This window comes from Necator americanus, chromosome IV, assembly GCF_031761385.1.
Source record: "Necator americanus strain Aroian chromosome IV, whole genome shotgun sequence".
Classification (NCBI taxonomy): Eukaryota; Metazoa; Nematoda; class Chromadorea; order Rhabditida; family Ancylostomatidae; genus Necator; species Necator americanus.
The window spans coordinates 32065309-32082272 of NC_087374.1; the positions used below are offsets into that span (position 1 = coordinate 32065309).

At 39.3% G+C, this 16964-nt stretch overlaps 1 protein-coding gene across 1 annotated transcript; it reads right to left on the reverse strand.

Moving 5' to 3' along the window:
• Positions 1–2572: 2572 nt before the first annotated feature.
• Positions 2573–9104, reverse strand: RB195_003430 (uncharacterized protein; the record flags this gene model as incomplete). The annotated part of the gene is made up of 20 exons (XM_064201075.1): positions 2573–2684; positions 2822–2975; positions 3060–3129; positions 3962–4063; positions 4137–4255; positions 4319–4415; positions 4562–4676; positions 5170–5279; positions 5347–5410; positions 5539–5629; positions 6220–6320; positions 6513–6643; positions 6925–7027; positions 7082–7169; positions 7276–7417; positions 7590–7664; positions 7748–7840; positions 8143–8274; positions 8854–8953; positions 9013–9104. The coding sequence occupies 20 exons, from the start codon at positions 9102–9104 to the stop codon at positions 2573–2575; spliced, it is 2091 nt and encodes a 696-aa protein (XP_064056956.1).
• Between the last annotated feature and the right edge of the window lie 7860 nt (positions 9105–16964).

Below are 16964 nucleotides of genomic sequence, written 5' to 3' on the forward strand. Positions count from 1 at the left end.
TTGTTCACGAGCCAGAAAGTTTTGTACTGGGAGAAGCCCTATCACATCTTTTGAACTATGCTGACGGTTTTTTTTTCGTACTTTTCTATTGAATTGTCGGAAAAGTCATGACACATTTTTTTTGCAGCGAATTGTGCTAATGCATTCTTGAAAGTAATAGAGTCATTTGCACCTATGTTATTATTATGCCATTTGATAGCAGACAGTTCTAAATTCGTCCTCTAAAAACGAGTTAAGTGATTCGGTAGAATTTTGCCAATTTTACAACAAGTTGAAGATGAAAGACTAAACTGTGCATTTTCTCCATATTTTACTATCTTATTTCCATAAACGAAGGAACGCGCGTTAAGCATGTGAAAAGTTACATAAAGTTTACGGCGACAATGCTTTACAGAAATGTCAACCGTTCATAAAATTCCGGATTGTTAAATAAATGTTTTGTAATTTGTTAAATAACTGAAATAAAATTGAATAAAGTTAATGACTGAAATGGTTTCTATCGAGATGCGCAGAAGCGGAAGAGTTTAGCATTGCCAAAATTTAAAATCATGTACAGATGTCAAACTAAGCAATTCCGTTCATTCTGAGACCAGTTAGCAAAATCAAGAAAAAATCAATCAAGTAATAAACTAAACTAACTAGTAGCGATGTTTACAACAAATAAATAGCATTGTAATAACTGCATTTTCTGCTTTATAAAATATGTGAGTTCGGAATAGTAACGAAAAAGTGCTGGAGTGTTCCATGTTCCTGAATGGGCCGGAGGTGCAAAGGTTGTTCTTTATATGGATAAACGAATCTTGAAAAACATAGTAAAAATACGTTGTGACTTCTCCGACAACCTAATAAATAGAAAATGTAGCAAAAAAAAGTATAAAAAAGAAATATAGGTATAAAAGTGGAATACACACACAAAAATATATAGTTTAAAGTATATAACGTTGTTTATTGCTGGATGCCTATATTCTTTTTGTACCTGGTAGAACTGCTGGTAATTTCTAGCTTACAAAGTTCTTAACAAATTTACTTACTTTAACTTTATTGATTTGTGCACGTTGAACGAGGTTGATGAGGTCGCGTGTTGTACGACGCTCGCATTCAGGTGATTATAAGAAGGCGCGTACGAACAGCGGCGGTGCCCGGATGATCTTCGGTGGTCCGATGTGCAGGCTTCAAACCTGTAGGCGGTTAGCAGCCGCAGTGGTTCGATTCCACCTTCCGGGTGTAGTTGTGGAGCAATTTTTGTCACAGATAAGCAACATTGCCTGGGATTATCACGTATTCGGCGCAATTTCTACACATTTTCTCAGTCGACAACACTTTAATAAAATATGTATTCTCTAGTTAAGAAACGTCCCCTTTTAGCCTGATTCCGTCCATTTTTTCCTAATTGCCGTAAAAAACGGCCCGGAAGATGCGGCGCTGCACAGGGCTGGCGCGCTCCAGTCTAACTCCATGTACAAAATAGTGCGCCAAAACGCCTGAAGCCGTATCTTCCGGGCCATTTTTTACGGCAATTAGGGAGAAATAGACGGAATCACACCCCTCTCCATAATCTACTATGCCGTATACGAATACTCCACCTAAAATCCGTACCAGATTCGTGGGGTGATGCCTTTAAGGCAGATAACATGAAATTAGAAATTAGACATAAAAAAAGCGGGCTCTTTCGATTGATATCGTAACTAGATCTTACCTTCATGAAATTTGACGATGGAATATAAAATGCTATTTTAACTATACTCACATAGTTTGACAGTTTACGTTGACTTTTTACACATGGACAAACTCTTCGAGTCGAAGAGTCCGTAGAACAAGGTTTACGCTGTAAAAAATTCATAATGTTGTTTTCTGGTTAGCTTCCCAGATCATCTGCCATGCTTTCAACGCGGTAAGGATATTGAAAAATAAGTATTCTTCTGAAATTATCACGCTTTGCATAATAATGTAGTGTGCTAACTGTTTCGTTTTCAGCTCACCTGTAGGTGATTAGATTAAATGATAAAAGGATAAGGTATTTGTCGTTATCAATCCGTTTAGGATGCGCCACCATGTTCACTTCGAAACAGATTTGTTTTGAGTGTAGTGCGGTTCGGAACTATCTATATATCGTGCAGTCACAGCAGACTCTCTTACCGACTGCGCTACATTCGCCCCTATTAATTATTTAATACTACGATTAGTTTAAACTGTTCGTTGTTAAAAAAAAATTGTTAAAAAATCAGTTGATTCAGCTGAGCTATTAATGTTCAACTTTATTATAGAGTAATGTGTTTTTCTTACTCTTTTTTTCTCTTCAGGAATTTTTTCTCGCGGCTGAAAACTAAGGAATATTGGAGAGAAGAAGCTTTGGAGACCAAACAAAGATTTCGAACCAAATTTATTCAAAAACGTCGACGCAAACCATAAATCACACAGTCAATCAATACCTCGGATATCGTCCATTCATTGCACACAAAATTTTCAATATAGAGAAAAATTGCAGGAAAACATAGTTAAAAATTGCAGGGTTTATTAGGGTGAAGAGAGAAGCTTTAGACTATTAAATTCTCTTTCTTCCAAACAAAAAAGTCTACAATTTGCTTTTTTTAGCGTTCTCCTTAAGAAAATCTCTGAGATCTTGCCACCAATCTGGTTTCATATTGGTATGAGAACGAAACTCCTTCATCATGTGATCATATGGCCTGAAACATTAAACATCAGAACATTACTGTAAATAAAAACAAACAAAAAAGATCTAATACATAGTAACATACAATAAAATATAATACACAAATATAATACAAAATAAAAAAACGACATGAACTTGAAGCTAACGCACTTTCCATCACTCATTCCTAGTGCCGAGTTGAGAACAAAATCTGGTGGAGCGATAGCATCGACTAAAGAGACCGAGTCCGGTAGGAGATCGGCCTCAAGCTGGCGAATCGACCGTCGTATACCTTCTCCGAACTGTTCCGTATAGGTGTATCCGCCTGTTCAAATTTTTTCGAATGATCACAGAAATATTCTCAAAACAGGGAAATTTTCATCGACGAAAAAAAAGGAGTCGAACGTACCCATGTAAAATGATCCGAGATGCTTTTCCAAAGAGTAGAGGCCGTATAAGGAGGGCATTCGTAGCAGCACCTGCAATTTTTTTTCACTGTAAACAGATAATCAAAATAATCATTTGACTGGCCGAAGACACTAATCTTCTGGTTGAATTGAATAAGTTCCTTGGCGTCGTTAAATCACTTAAATATCAGTGTTTCAGATCAAGTCAGACCCTACAGTATTTCATACATATTGCAACTACTTTACCTATGCGCAAGCAAAAAAGAATTTCTGGTGATATGCTCGATGTAGTGCATACATAGTCCTTAACAGGAACATTGTCTTGGTGACCGCTGCATTCGTTGCGTTTGCGACGCGGCTGTGCTTACTTCGATGACCAGCTGAGAGTAGGATTCATAGTTGACGAGGTTTCAGGAAACACCAGGGATCTCCTTATATTCGCCGCGTTCCATCGTTTATGTTCATCACCGTTACAAGATTTTTATGGAAATGATTTTAAAAAAAATATGAAAACAGTGGTTATTGGGTTTTTACGATGGTAGTGCGCTACGTTGTACAGAGGAAAATTTGTGAGTTTCTCTGCAGATACACTTCGTTAGATAGAATCTAGGATTTTAGCAAAAAGAAAGTGTTTTTAGTTTGAGATATATGAGAACTGAACATTGATATCTATGGAAAAAAAATTTTCAAATAGTAATTTCCATTTCGATGTGTGAAGAACACCTTCGACTTATTTCCATATCTTCCTCACCCATTACCGCATTCTTATTCAAGAAGCCTGTTTCCAACAGGATGTCTATAGTCGGCGACAAATGTGTTCATCCGGGTGTACGCGATGCGCCGAAGAGAAAAACACATGCGTATGACGCGATGAAAAAGTGTGCAAAACGGTCCTAAAACGAACCTGATAAACGCGAGGATTTTCCAGACTCCTGTAGGCGTCAGCCGCCCATTTCACAATCACATATTCAGCGTACGCTATACTAAGTAACTGAGCTCTGTGCACCTGAAACAAAGATAGAAAGTTCTTGCTCAAATGATTCTCTGCAAGCTCCAAATGTAATCGTTCAGCGCTGCACCTGTGTCTCATATCGAGATTCGAACGTATCGTTTTGCGTTTCTTTCAAGAATTCGTCATAAGCATCTCTGGTTTCATGTAAATAGTATTTAATCAACCATCTGTATGCGTTTAACACATCTAGAATAAGGGGTTTGTACAAGTTGTTACGATAAGCAAATGAATACGTAAACAAATAAACACCTTCCAAGATATCTTCTCCAAAGTCCCTAAAATTACTTGATTCTCCATATAAAACATCAAATGTTTTCATCGGTGAATCCATGTATTCTTCCCGAGACTGAAAAAGAAGGAAAATGTTTTTAAAAAAATCACGTCAAGGTCACACAGCCTGTTTCAAAAATACCGAACCGAATAAACTCTTGACAAATGTTTTTCTTCAGAGAGAGAGAGAAAAAAAAAGCTGGAAAATTTTCTGTAGCTAACCTTCTCAAGAAGAATATTGCTCGTTTGTTGTAGAATCATATTATTCTCACCCTCGAATGTCTGCGAAGGATCAAAACTGTCTCGTAACTCATTTAATCGCGAACAATAAAGAAACCTGAAATATATGGCTAAAAAATTGATAGCAGCCTGTCTCAGTGATATTGCTGTGGGAGATTATTTAAATACCGAGCTGTCTACAGCTACAATTTGATGGAAACTCTGGCGTAAATAATAATTTTGCATTTTATTTCCCCCAATTGCAAGGAAATTCGTGTTAACCACCACGAAAAGGACTGCGCCAGATACCACTGACAGTATGTTAGGTGCCAATTTTTTAACAAAACGTTTTGACTTAAACAAGGTGTGTTTTCTTCATCTTTTTTTTCGCACAGCGTGTGTGTGAATAAAAAAAAATCAAATATTATGAAATGAATAAATGAATGTAGCTAAATTATGTTTATACAAACAAATCAAAAATTGTCATGTAATCAAACTCGTCCACGCCTCGCACACAGCTAAGCAAATTAAATGGCAACTAATTGGTTCCTTTTATTTCGTAAGACATATACAATATTTTTTTCAAAATGAAAAAGTGGCTAATCCCCTACCCGTGTCCACCGCAAGCTCGTCGTGCCTCATCCAAAGCTTGCACTCCAAACCATGTGGCAACTGGCTTCGCCGCAGCCGAAAGCGCATGAACCTCTTTGGCGAAGTTGGCCTGGCAGAATTAATGGTGGAAAAGAGAAAAAAATTCTTGTTGGGCTAAATAAGAACACTTTGCTTACTAGTTCATCTGACTTCTCACCCTGCATCACACGCATCATATACTCGGTGAAATGTTCTAAAAACCTAAAACAAAGACTGTGTATTAAACTGTAGATTATCTATTAGAAAAAACCAAAAAAAAAAAAGAACCGGATCAGATTCTAGAGAAAGAATAAAAAATAAATAAATATTCGATCTGGAAAGAAACTAACTTTTTGTGGAAGGCTCGCAGAGTGAAATGTCCTGCCAAATAGGGGAACAACCGATGTTGCTGAAGCGGATAGTCTAGCACGGGGATTTCCGCTGAAATAATTCTATTTTTATTCGGATTTCCACAGAATTGCAAGGACATCTTTGATGTGGAGCGTTGTGAGAAAAGGTCAGCGCTATATATTTCCGTGAGTGGCTCTTTCGGATTTATATTCAAGTCTTTAAAGGTAACTTATCACGAACTTGACGTGGTCCAGAAACCTCACGGAACTCGTAGAATTCGAGTTGTAGATTACGGAACCCAGCACGGCTTCACTCAACCTCCTCTGATCATCATAAAAAATAGGCGTTGAAATAGGCATTCTTTTACAGGAGTTAGGCTGGAATACCACACCTATGCACGCGCCGCGTCCACGAGCGAGCGGTCAGAGACCAGTGAGGTTTTTTCCCGGCCTATTCAAGTAAATCCAAAGGAAAGGCTGCTGAGGGGACCGGAACGTGTGCAAGGGGACGTATTCTAACGTACCTCATAGAAAGAAATGCCGTTCCCACGCCGTTTTTCACAACGATTAGGAAAAGTTGAGAAGAGCTAATCTGTAACCCGAACTCGTTACGTTACGGGTTACCTGTCGTTTTCGTACTACATCAATTCCGTGATGCTTTGCGTTTTGCCTTTAACTCACCTCCTTTCTTGGGCCCAAACTGCTTCCTGCATGCACTGTAGCGTATCCCTATTGTCGCAGCTAAACCGCATGCAATGATGCCTTTGCCAATAATGCCAATCCTGAAGAAAACAACTTTGATCAGTACGTAGAGATCAGCGTTAACAAAAACAAATTACAACATTTTCAGACTACCGACTCATTTTTGGAATCCTTATGCATCCAGAAAAGGAATGAAAGTAGCGTAACCGAGAACTTGGCTGAGTGATGACTAGTTTTCGTTTCAAAATCAGCAGTTCACTGGGATATTTCACCTGCCAACAGATAGTGCTCCAAGGCTGACGGACTGCCGTTCGCTAGACGATTTATAGTGCGAAAAGTAGCTCCCAGCTTCGGTAACTTCACAGCCCTTGTTGAGAAGTGTCCATAGAGGGGCACGGTGATCCTGAAAAATATCAGGTAGCAGTTATAGCCCAAAAACGGGAATAGATATGATGAACGGCAGCAAGAGGCTTTTTGCTCCTATTATGATTGATATACCTGTGAGGTAAGATTAAGAAAAAGCCCGCGGAATGAGAAATACCAGAAGAGAAACAAGTAGTCTAAAGATAAAGAATAACTGAGGGCATTCCTGGAGGTGGGGACCAGTTCTCGACTCGACCAGTCTTTCGAATTTGGATTTCTTCAGCGTTTTTTGGTTATTTAGTTTTTAGAATTAGTTTGTACCTTAAATTCCATCCAACCATTCTCAACACCGTTCCATGCGCCTGGCTTTTCGCCCATATCTCCGATAACGATTCCCGGAAGTGGTTCGAAAGTTTCCATGTTCCTGCAATTTAGGTGATTCAGGAATATCTGAGTTGTGACCGAGATTATTCTTTACCTAACTTGAAGAACGAACGCATGGACTCCTTCGCATTTTCCAGAAACATGTAACTGAGCAAAAACGACAGCATGGGTGGCCGATTGTGCTAAACCACAAAAAATTAACTCTTGGTTACTAATTTAAATAAGCTGGGGTCGAAAGGAAGCTTTTCAGCTTTTATTTCTATGTATTGTGAGAGAAAACACGCTGACCTAAATTACCAGCCCAACATTTTATTGCTCCCTCATTCGGACAATTGAAAACAAATTCTCCGTTGTCAAATGTTGCAGTAGTTTGGATCTCTTGGGTGTTTGATCCATGGCTGACTTCCGTCAGGCAGAAACAGCCTACTATCTGAAATGCAGCGTGAAGAGTGGGTTCTCTTTCATAAGAAGGGTAAGAAAGGTTTAGTGAAGAATTCCTGTTGGACGGACATTGTACGCTTCCATGCATGGAAGCGAATGAGAAACCACAGGATCAAGAGAGAAATATCTGGAGTTCAAGATTAGTATAGGTCCCTGCTTACCTCATTTCTCTTTGCTTTCTTGATTATTTCTCTATGACGATCGGTTCCCATAGAAACTAGAGCAGTCATGAAAACCTGAAAAAAGCGCCTTGGTTGCTTAGAACATCCAGAGATCAGCTGAGAGAAATTACAGAGAAAATCGCATATTTCTAACTTACCGAGGAGTGCAAAGCCAGACGTGCGGATAGTCCTTGATCATAAGTCTCCAGTACTTCAGTAAGACATTGGTATCTTTCCAGATCCTCAAATTGCTGAAGAAAGACCTTTTTCTGACAGCCAAATACGATTTATTCATTGTTCATCTATGAAACGGTGAATGGGCAAGTGGGCGTGGTTTAGCTCCCCTCTAATTGGTTAGAAAAGTGACCCACCAGTCATTAATAATCAGTTTCACCCAACTCAAAGAAAATAACAAAAAAGAAAATGATATAAAAACTGTGGCAGTGCCTGATTAACGTTAAGTAAGATTTAAATTGGGAGAGTTTAGTGTAATTCAGGGAATATTTGCTTTTTAGCGCAACTATAAGAGTACAACGTTTCTCTTAGCACTCACATCGTACACAAGTCCCAACTCAATAATTCTCTTCCAACGTTTATGGTTGATTTCCCTGTGTTCCTTGAGCGATAGTCTCCTGAAGTCGCGGGCAAATAACGGTTCCCTGTCGAGTATTGAATAGATCTCTTCCTTAAATATTTATTTGAACATGGAAATTACAAATCTGAGTGAAAATGTTTAGAGGAAGAATTTATTTGGACTTAAAGTTGGATTTCTAAATTTTAATTCGGGAACGTTGTCAAATGATTTGGTAAAAATACGGAAAGGGGTGTGGCGTGGTCGGCAAAACTGTATTCACTGGTTTACATTATATCAACAAAATACGGTCGAATCGGATGCATTGTTAATAAATTCTTGAATGTTATTTATCCTCCAACATTTGATTCAAATGCTTCATTGGAAAATATCATTCGATGATACGAGAAATCGATTGTTATACTTTCTCCACTCCGGAAAAGATGTGTATCGTAGTGTTATGCAAAAAAAAGGGAGCATTTCGAATTAATCACATGATAAAAACAAAAACGTCTCGCTCCAGGGATGATTCATACAACTTTTCCGGCAGTACTTTCATTTTTGATCTTTTTTCGTTTCTACAAAAAAAAATGTATAGGTAGAAGTGTTGATCGTTGGTCTTCAAAGTGTTGATTTATAAAAAAAAAATGGAAATCTGAGAAAAATTCTACTTTGATGAAATTCATCACATACCTTAATTCTTGTAGTGTTCACACCTTCCACGTCATTTCTGAGATCACTCCAGAAGAAAATAGCACGTTTACGATAATCGTCCAACGGTGACGTCATTTTTCTACTTTCAATAAGATCGTTCACTATATCGACAGTATTAATACAAAAATGGGTGGTTACCGTATGAACGGTTTCCTGAACGATGTCGTGGAAGCAGATTTCAGTACAACATTTGAAGGGGGTTTGAATTTTAGGCACGCAAGTGCACACATGACAAATAAAAGATGAAAAAATCAGATTTAAAAAAACGAAGGTGTAAGAAAAAAAAAATAATGAGAGATTAAGGAAAACAACTGGTGTGCATGAAAAGTACAAGAATCATGCATCACTTTTTTCTTCATTGATTGTTAATTTTTTCAAGAATGAGGGGAAATGACAAAAAATCACAATACAGCAGAAAAAAAAAGAATTTTCTAGAGCTTAAAATTATAACTTCATAAACTGTGAAGAATTTACATTACAACAGCAGAAAAAACTTTTTTTAGAAGTGCATGATAGTGCAGAAAGCGCAAAGATTACGGTAATCTCAAGAAGAACAGCCAAGGAAAAAGTGGCCATGTGCGGAAAATATATGTAGCAGAAAAATACGCGTGATCAATCAATAGGTTGTTTGTTGGTTGGTTGTGATAACGCTGCAGCGTAGTGTAGTGAACTGTAATGTGTTAGAAAACAACCGCATGATCGGTGATCTACCAATATCCTTGGATCGTCTCTATGTAGTGATTATTTTTCGTAGCGATATTTTATGAAATTTAGAAAGAAATTTCCGTAAATGTGCTAGTTGTCCGAGGAAGAACGAGAGGCGGCTTCTCGCTAAATATGTCAGTGCAATTTTCGTGGCTTTGAGAGAAGAATTTATGGATTCACATCTATTCAGTCCAAAAAATAAACCAAATCCTTCTGATTAGGAATGGATTCAGGAGGATTCTCGCCGTTCTCGATTCCACAGGAAAAGAGAACGATTGAAAATCGCCTCATCGCCAGCTCAGCGCATTCTTCCACGAAAGATGATCGAAGGCAATCGAGCATCGCGTAAGAACTGTGATATTCTCCGCGTGGCAAAGTAAGCCAATCATATCGAGCGTGAGCTCCACCCCTATAAAACACCATCATGAATTAAGAACGAATGCTACAGTAACGATACCATCACCAACTAAACTGTTCTCAACTTCTGTGGTGTGAGGCGACTAATAGACAGTTTCGACTCGAAGAACAGTGGATCCACAAAATTTTATGGTCTAATTGTTCTTTAGAGAGTGAAATTTTTGGAAAAAGAAACAAAAAAAAACTTGAGATCATTTCTATACATTTTTCAAAGCGTCAGCTAGAGAAAAATATGTCTCCCCAATGAATTTTTCTCGGAAAAATGCAACAAATGAATGAGCAATGGAAATCAGCAGTGTTACAAGGAGTTTGAAAGTGATAAATTTATGGATACGGCCCTACTCCAATTTTTTTTCAGAGAGCTTTGATTTTTTTCTAAAGTTACTGTTAACTAATCCTATTTATTATCCTCTATTATTAAGTTTATTATTAAGTTTTTATAGTTATTAATAATAGTTTATATTAATAAACTATTATTATTAACTATTATTATTAACTATTATTATTAACTATTATTATTAACTATTAATAGTAATAGTTTATATTATTAAGTTTTCTTAATTACTTTCTCTTTTTTTTTTGAGGGAGATTGACGAGACAGAACGTATTTAGAGGAATTCTTCTATTCGAGAATAATTGTAGGGGTGCATTAAAAATAAATATCAAGTTGTAGCTCTCAAAATTTAACTGCGAGAGCGGCATTTCCATGTCTGACTCAAGTATGCGGATAGGATAAGTTAGATAGAAACTCATTGTGATACCACCAGTGTTGTTGCATTATTCATGAGTTTATTTACAGTTATTTATGAGTTAATATTTTGCATAATTTTCCTTAGTTCATCTCCTCGGTCAAGAACTTGCGTTTTCGGCCAGGTAGCTTCTTTCAGCCCGAACCCCACAAACTCCTCAGAACTCGTTGAAGAAGACGATCTGCTGCTCTCCTTAATACACACATTATTTATGAGTTTATTTACAGTTATTTATGACTTAATATTTTGCATAATTTTTCTTAGTTCATTTCCTTTTCCCTCCAACTTCTTTTTTGAAGGCTATTGAAAAAAAGCACTGTTCGCAGTATGGAAACATTACTACTACACAGGAAAAAATATTTCGTATCATTCCATAAATCCTGCATTACTCTCTACTTTGCGTCCCTTTTTTGACCAAAATAAAGATAAATAGAACTTTGTTTCCATTCTAAAATATATTCTTCTTCTCTTTCTACGTTAGTTCCGTTTTTCTGTCCGACCTTCAATGTCCACCCTTTAAAACTAGTCTCCGAAAACTCTTCAAAAATCATCTTCTAAAACTCCTGTAATTGCAAAAAATATCTACATATTTAAAATTTATAATGCTAACAATATGCTAACTATTTATGCCATAAGTATTTTAAGTAATACTTATAGGATGACACAAAACAATAGAAAAACGATTGGAGGTCTGAAGGTGTTGGAGAGGCCACGACAGCGCGAGCACTCACGGGCGCTATCCGGCCACTGCGTCGCGCGGGGGTTTTTGCCTGCTCCCTTTCGGACCTGGGCCGTACACCCCTCCTTGTCCGCCCAGGACCCACCACCTTCCGACGGCGGGCCCTTGGCGACGCAACGCTTGGCGCGGACGCCCGGTCGCCGTACTCAACGACCACCGCGGGACTCCTCCCCTCACTCCATCCACACCAATCTACTGCCTAGAAGCTGGCTCACAGGCGCCCGCCACGACGCCCAGTGGAAGCGTGCACGTTTCGAAGCTACATGAGCTGGAGGAAAGGGCGAGAGAGTACGAGTGGAGAGGAGAGTGGAGGGAGAGCAGGGTGCGCTAGAGAGCATTTTAAACCATGAGACTGCGGGAGAGGAAGGTGGTTTTTGGTTGGAAAACTTGTTTAGACTTGTTGGACCATGCATTTAGGTAATAATTAAGCAAACACTCGTTGTTTTCCTAGTTTACACTATTCAAAATGCCACGTTTTTAACGGTAAACGAGTAAATCCCCTTCTATTTGTTTTTTTTTAAACGATCTTCACTCTTTAACTATATTCAATTGAATAATATTTTAATGAAAAAGAAAGGGTGAAATGTAGTTGGAGGGCACTCAACAGTGCTGTAATAAAACTGCTCCCTAGGGCGCCAAAAAACTTCTCTACAGGGTGCGCCACAAGTCGAAATAGATGGGAGTCCGAAGGAGCCAAGTCCGGACTATACGGCGGATGCGGCAAAACTTTCCAGCCCAACTCTTCGATTTTTTTTTCGATTTACAGACAACTTTATTTTCATCACTCAGCTTATGAGGAACCCATTTGCCGCACCGATTTGTCTTCCCGATTGTATGTAAATGCTCGTCAATTGTCGAATTCGAAAATCCGAACGCTAGTGCAAGTTTTCTTGTAGTTTGTGTCGGATCAGACTCGATCGCCTTCTTCAGTAATTCGTTGTCTACCACTTGAGGACGACATCGGTGTTCTTCGTCTTCTAAGCTCTCATTTCCATTTTCAAAGAGTTCGAACCATTTGTAGCATTGACTTCGCGAAATCACATCTTCAATAAAATAAAAATAAAATAAATAAATAAATAAATAGAATTTTATTTTAATGAAATAAAAGATTTTTATGAAATAAAAAAAAATATTACAGAAATCAAAAATAAACAAAAAAGAAAGTAAAATATACAGGAAAACGCCAGGAACAAAATTTAACCAAAACTGTCCAAATTGCTGTTCGAAATTCGTAAAGTTTCGAAAGTCTCCCTTATATCGGAACAACCTAATAGATCGTAGAAGTAAAAGAAAAGTTGACAAGGAAGTCTTTTCTCAGCATATCAAATAATTGTCAACTCCTACATCGACAGATATAGGAGATGTATAATTTTCAAGAGACAGTATCCATCTTCCGAACACTGTTCAAGCAATTCTGCTGTCTGTCATAGAGCCCTAGTCAGAGCGTCTGAAGGCTGCTATTCGTGCGAAGGGAGGTCATATCGAATGGAAACCAATTTTTCTTGTTAATTAGGCTATTATTAAGTTATTATCAAGGTTTTGGTGTTTCCTTATTAATAATTCCCTTTTTATTGAGTGACCCTATTTATGGCGCACTCTGTAGAGAAGTTTTTTGGCGCCCTAAGGCACAGTTCCATTACAGCACTGTTGAGTGCCCTCCAACTACATTTCACCCTTTCTTTTTCATTAAAATATTATTCAATTGAATATAGTTAAAGAGTGAAGATCGTTTAAAAAAAAACAAATAGAAGGGGATTTACTCGTTTACCGTTAAAAACGTGGCATTTTGAATAGTGTAAACTAGGAAAACAACGAGTGTTTGCTTAATTATTACCTAAATGCATGGTCCAACAAGTCTAAACAAGTTTTCCAACCAAAAACCACCTTCCTCTCCCGCAGTCTCATGGTTTAAAATGCTCTCTAGCGCACCCTGCTCTCCCTCCACTCTCCTCTCCACTCGTACTCTCTCGCCCTTTCCTCCAGCTCATGTAGCTTCGAAACGTGCACGCTTCCACTGGGCGTCGTGGCGGGCGCCTGTGAGCCAGCTTCTAGGCAGTAGATTGGTGTGGATGGAGTGAGGGGAGGAGTCCCGCGGTGGTCGTTGAGTACGGCGACCGGGCGTCCGCGCCAAGCGTTGCGTCGCCAAGGGCCCGCCGTCGGAAGGTGGTGGGTCCTGGGCGGACAAGGAGGGGTGTACGGCCCAGGTCCGAAAGGGAGCAGGCAAAAACCCCCGCGCGACGCAGTGGCCGGATAGCGCCCGTGAGTGCTCGCGCTGTCGTGGCCTCTCCAACACCTTCAGACCTCCAATCGTTTTTCCCTTTGTTGTCTGGTTTGTGTCATCCTATAAGTACTATTTAAAATACTTATTTATGGCAATAAATAGTTAGCATATTGTTAGTATTATAAATTTCAAATATGTAGATATTTTTTGCAATTACAAGAGTTTTAGGAGATATTTTTTGAAGAGTTTTTGAAGAGGAGTTTTAAAGGGTGGACATTGAAGGTCGGACAGAAAAACGGAACTAACGTAGAAAGAGAAGAAGAATATATTTTAGAATGGAAACAAAGTTCTATTTATCTTTATTTTGGTCAAAAAAGGGACGCAAAGTAGAGAGTAATGCAGGATTCATGGAATGATACGAAACATTTTTTTCTGTGTAGTAGTAATGTTTCCATACTATGAACAGTGCGTTTTTTTTCAATAGCCTTCAAAAATGAAGTCGTAGGGAAAAGGAAATGAACTAAGAAAAGTTATGCAAAATATTAACTTATAAGTAAGTGTAAGTGAACTCATAAATAATGCATATGTTAAGGAGAGCAGCAGATCGCCTTCTTCAACGAGTTCTGAGGAGTTCGTCGGGTTCGGGCTGGAAGAAGCCACCTGGCCGAAAATGGAAGTTCTGGACTGAGGTGGTGAAAGAGGACCTCAGGACACTCGGCGTGGATAGGCAGTTCAGGCGAGACGTAACGCTTCGCAAAACATGGAATAGGGAAGAATTAATTGATTCTGTGCAAGCTCTCGCAAAAGATTGAGGTTTGGCAAAGATGTTTCATGTTCAAGGACAGCAAACCTCGGCGAAGATGCGGGTAATCGCGTCCAGCGATGACATCAGGTCGCCGATTAAGTCATGTGGGCCTTTACTTTACCCTTACCTTTCTTGCTTTTACTTGCCTATATTGTTTTTCATTGAAAGAGAACCATTTATGAACATATCCACGATAAACCCCATTTTTCAACATTAACAATGGAATTCGAAAAACGTATGAAGTTTCCTGGAATTTCGGCGTCGTGCTGCATTCCAGCGCTGTTTCATTTGAGTTGCTGTCTGCTAAAAGGAGGGAGAAAAAATGAGAAGAGGTAGTCTTTCGTGCTCATCGCTTCCTTTTGTGAGATATCGAGCGGTTTACGCCAAATAATCCACGGTATTTGCTCAGTTCCTGATAAAACAATGCTCACACCATGTTATCGCATGGATCGCACCACTAGCTATCACAAGCGGTCATCATCACGCGTCATTTGAGTCGACAAGTTTTGATTCCCTCATTTGCACATCATTTTTTCCATAGAGGATTCTTAGTTCTGGATTTAGTTCTAATGCCAGTCCTTAAAAAAAAATGAGCGTTTTACTGTACAGGGTATCTAGGCTTCTTTCTCATATCCGCTTTATTTAATACGCTTTCTTATCCTGAAATTATATAGAATAGTGGATCCGTGTGGTGGCTTGTACCTTGACTATATTCACATCCTTGTATTTTCCTTACCAAATACATAACGGAGAACATACAGTCGTAATTTGACAGAGGAGGCCAAAAACTGGCACTCTGCCTCTTCTCTACGCAAATCGATCGATTGGACAATAATCGATGGTATGGTGTCGTTCTTTGGCTCGTTCAGAAGCTTCGTTTTCTTGTCTTTGTTTGTTCCTCTCTCCTTTATTCTTTTTCCTTTTTCTGTGGAATTGTGCATAATTAGGATCACTTCACGGTAACACTCACTATGCAATAATTTTTTCCTTCTCATTGATGCTCGATTATCCTCATATCAACATCAAGAGGAATAGGGCTAGGACAATGCCCCTCGTCGACGAGAACGTAATGAGACAAGCCAGTAAAATGCGCCCAAAAGAACTGTATTACAAATTTATGAATTCCTGATCCCGTCAAGTATTTCCCAAAAAAACGCCATGCTCAGTTCTCAAGTTCGTGAGGGCACCCCACGCTTCATGAATTAAGAAAAGCAGAAAAAATGCTCAAAGAAGCTAGCAGATAGGAAAAGTCCACTTCATCTTGAAATTGTCAAAATGAAATGAACTTAGATGCACCTGTAACGAAGAATTTTTACTCAAAATTTATGAAAAAGGCACAACGATCCTCTTATCTATTCTCTCTTCCACATATTTTATGGTGAGAGACCATTTGTGTCTGGTTTGTCATTTATTCCACTTTTTCCAGATTTCAAAATAAGAAATTTCAGTGTTTCCAGAGGGTCTTATCCCTTTAATGCAAAGGTTAAAAGCAGTGTATCACGAAAATCTATGGAAGAATGTAGAGTTCGGCGTGTAGATTACAAGCAAATTGGGGATTGGGCACGGACGCACTCAATTCCCCCTAATCGTCCTGAAAAGCGGTATGGGAAACTTTAAGGAATCACCCTACGAATCTGGGGTGGTACGATTTTGGGCCGGATAATGCCTAGTGGGGTCGTAGATTGTGGGGAAAAGGCTGATTTCGTCCATTTCTCACTGTATCAGTGTAAACGGACGACCGCGGAACTCTGTTTCTTACGACGTCCTCCACTACAGCGCGCCACCTTTGCGCCCTTCCGCCTGCGATTCGTCGAAAACACATTCGGACGAGTCGAAGGGGGGGCGCAATGGTTGCTCATTGCAACGGAAGGCGTCGTAAGAACCAGCGTTCCGGGGTCGTCCGTTTACTACAGGGAGAGATAAACGGAATCTCCCCTTCCTTACAATCTACGACTCCGTATAGCCATTACCCGGCTGAAACCCGTACCAGCGAAGATTCGTGGGGTGATGCTTTTAATTTGTTCCTACGACGTACGTGAAAACGCTGCATTCTTGTGCACGCGCCGCGTCGATGGGCGAGCAGTCTGAGATCAATGAGCCTTCCTCACTAGCTTACTCAAGTAAAACGAATGAAGAGACTGCCGAGGGCACCGGAACGTGTACAAGAGGGTGTGATCTAATCTGCCTTGTGGGAACAAACGCCGTTGCACAGGTTTCCCAATTATGCCGTTTTCGTGACACACTTCCTTTAACGCCCACTTTATTTTTTTCCCCGTTCAGTCCTCTCACAAACATTTTTGACACACTGTGCACCTCCAGCACTACATCTTGCCCAACATATTCTCCATCCGAGATTTGTAGAAATGTAACAAAATTAGTCTGGTTTTGTGGGAAAATGGAGACAGATGTGCAAAAAAGGAGGTAGCAGAAGCACAGGCAGTGAAAAGGTATCGG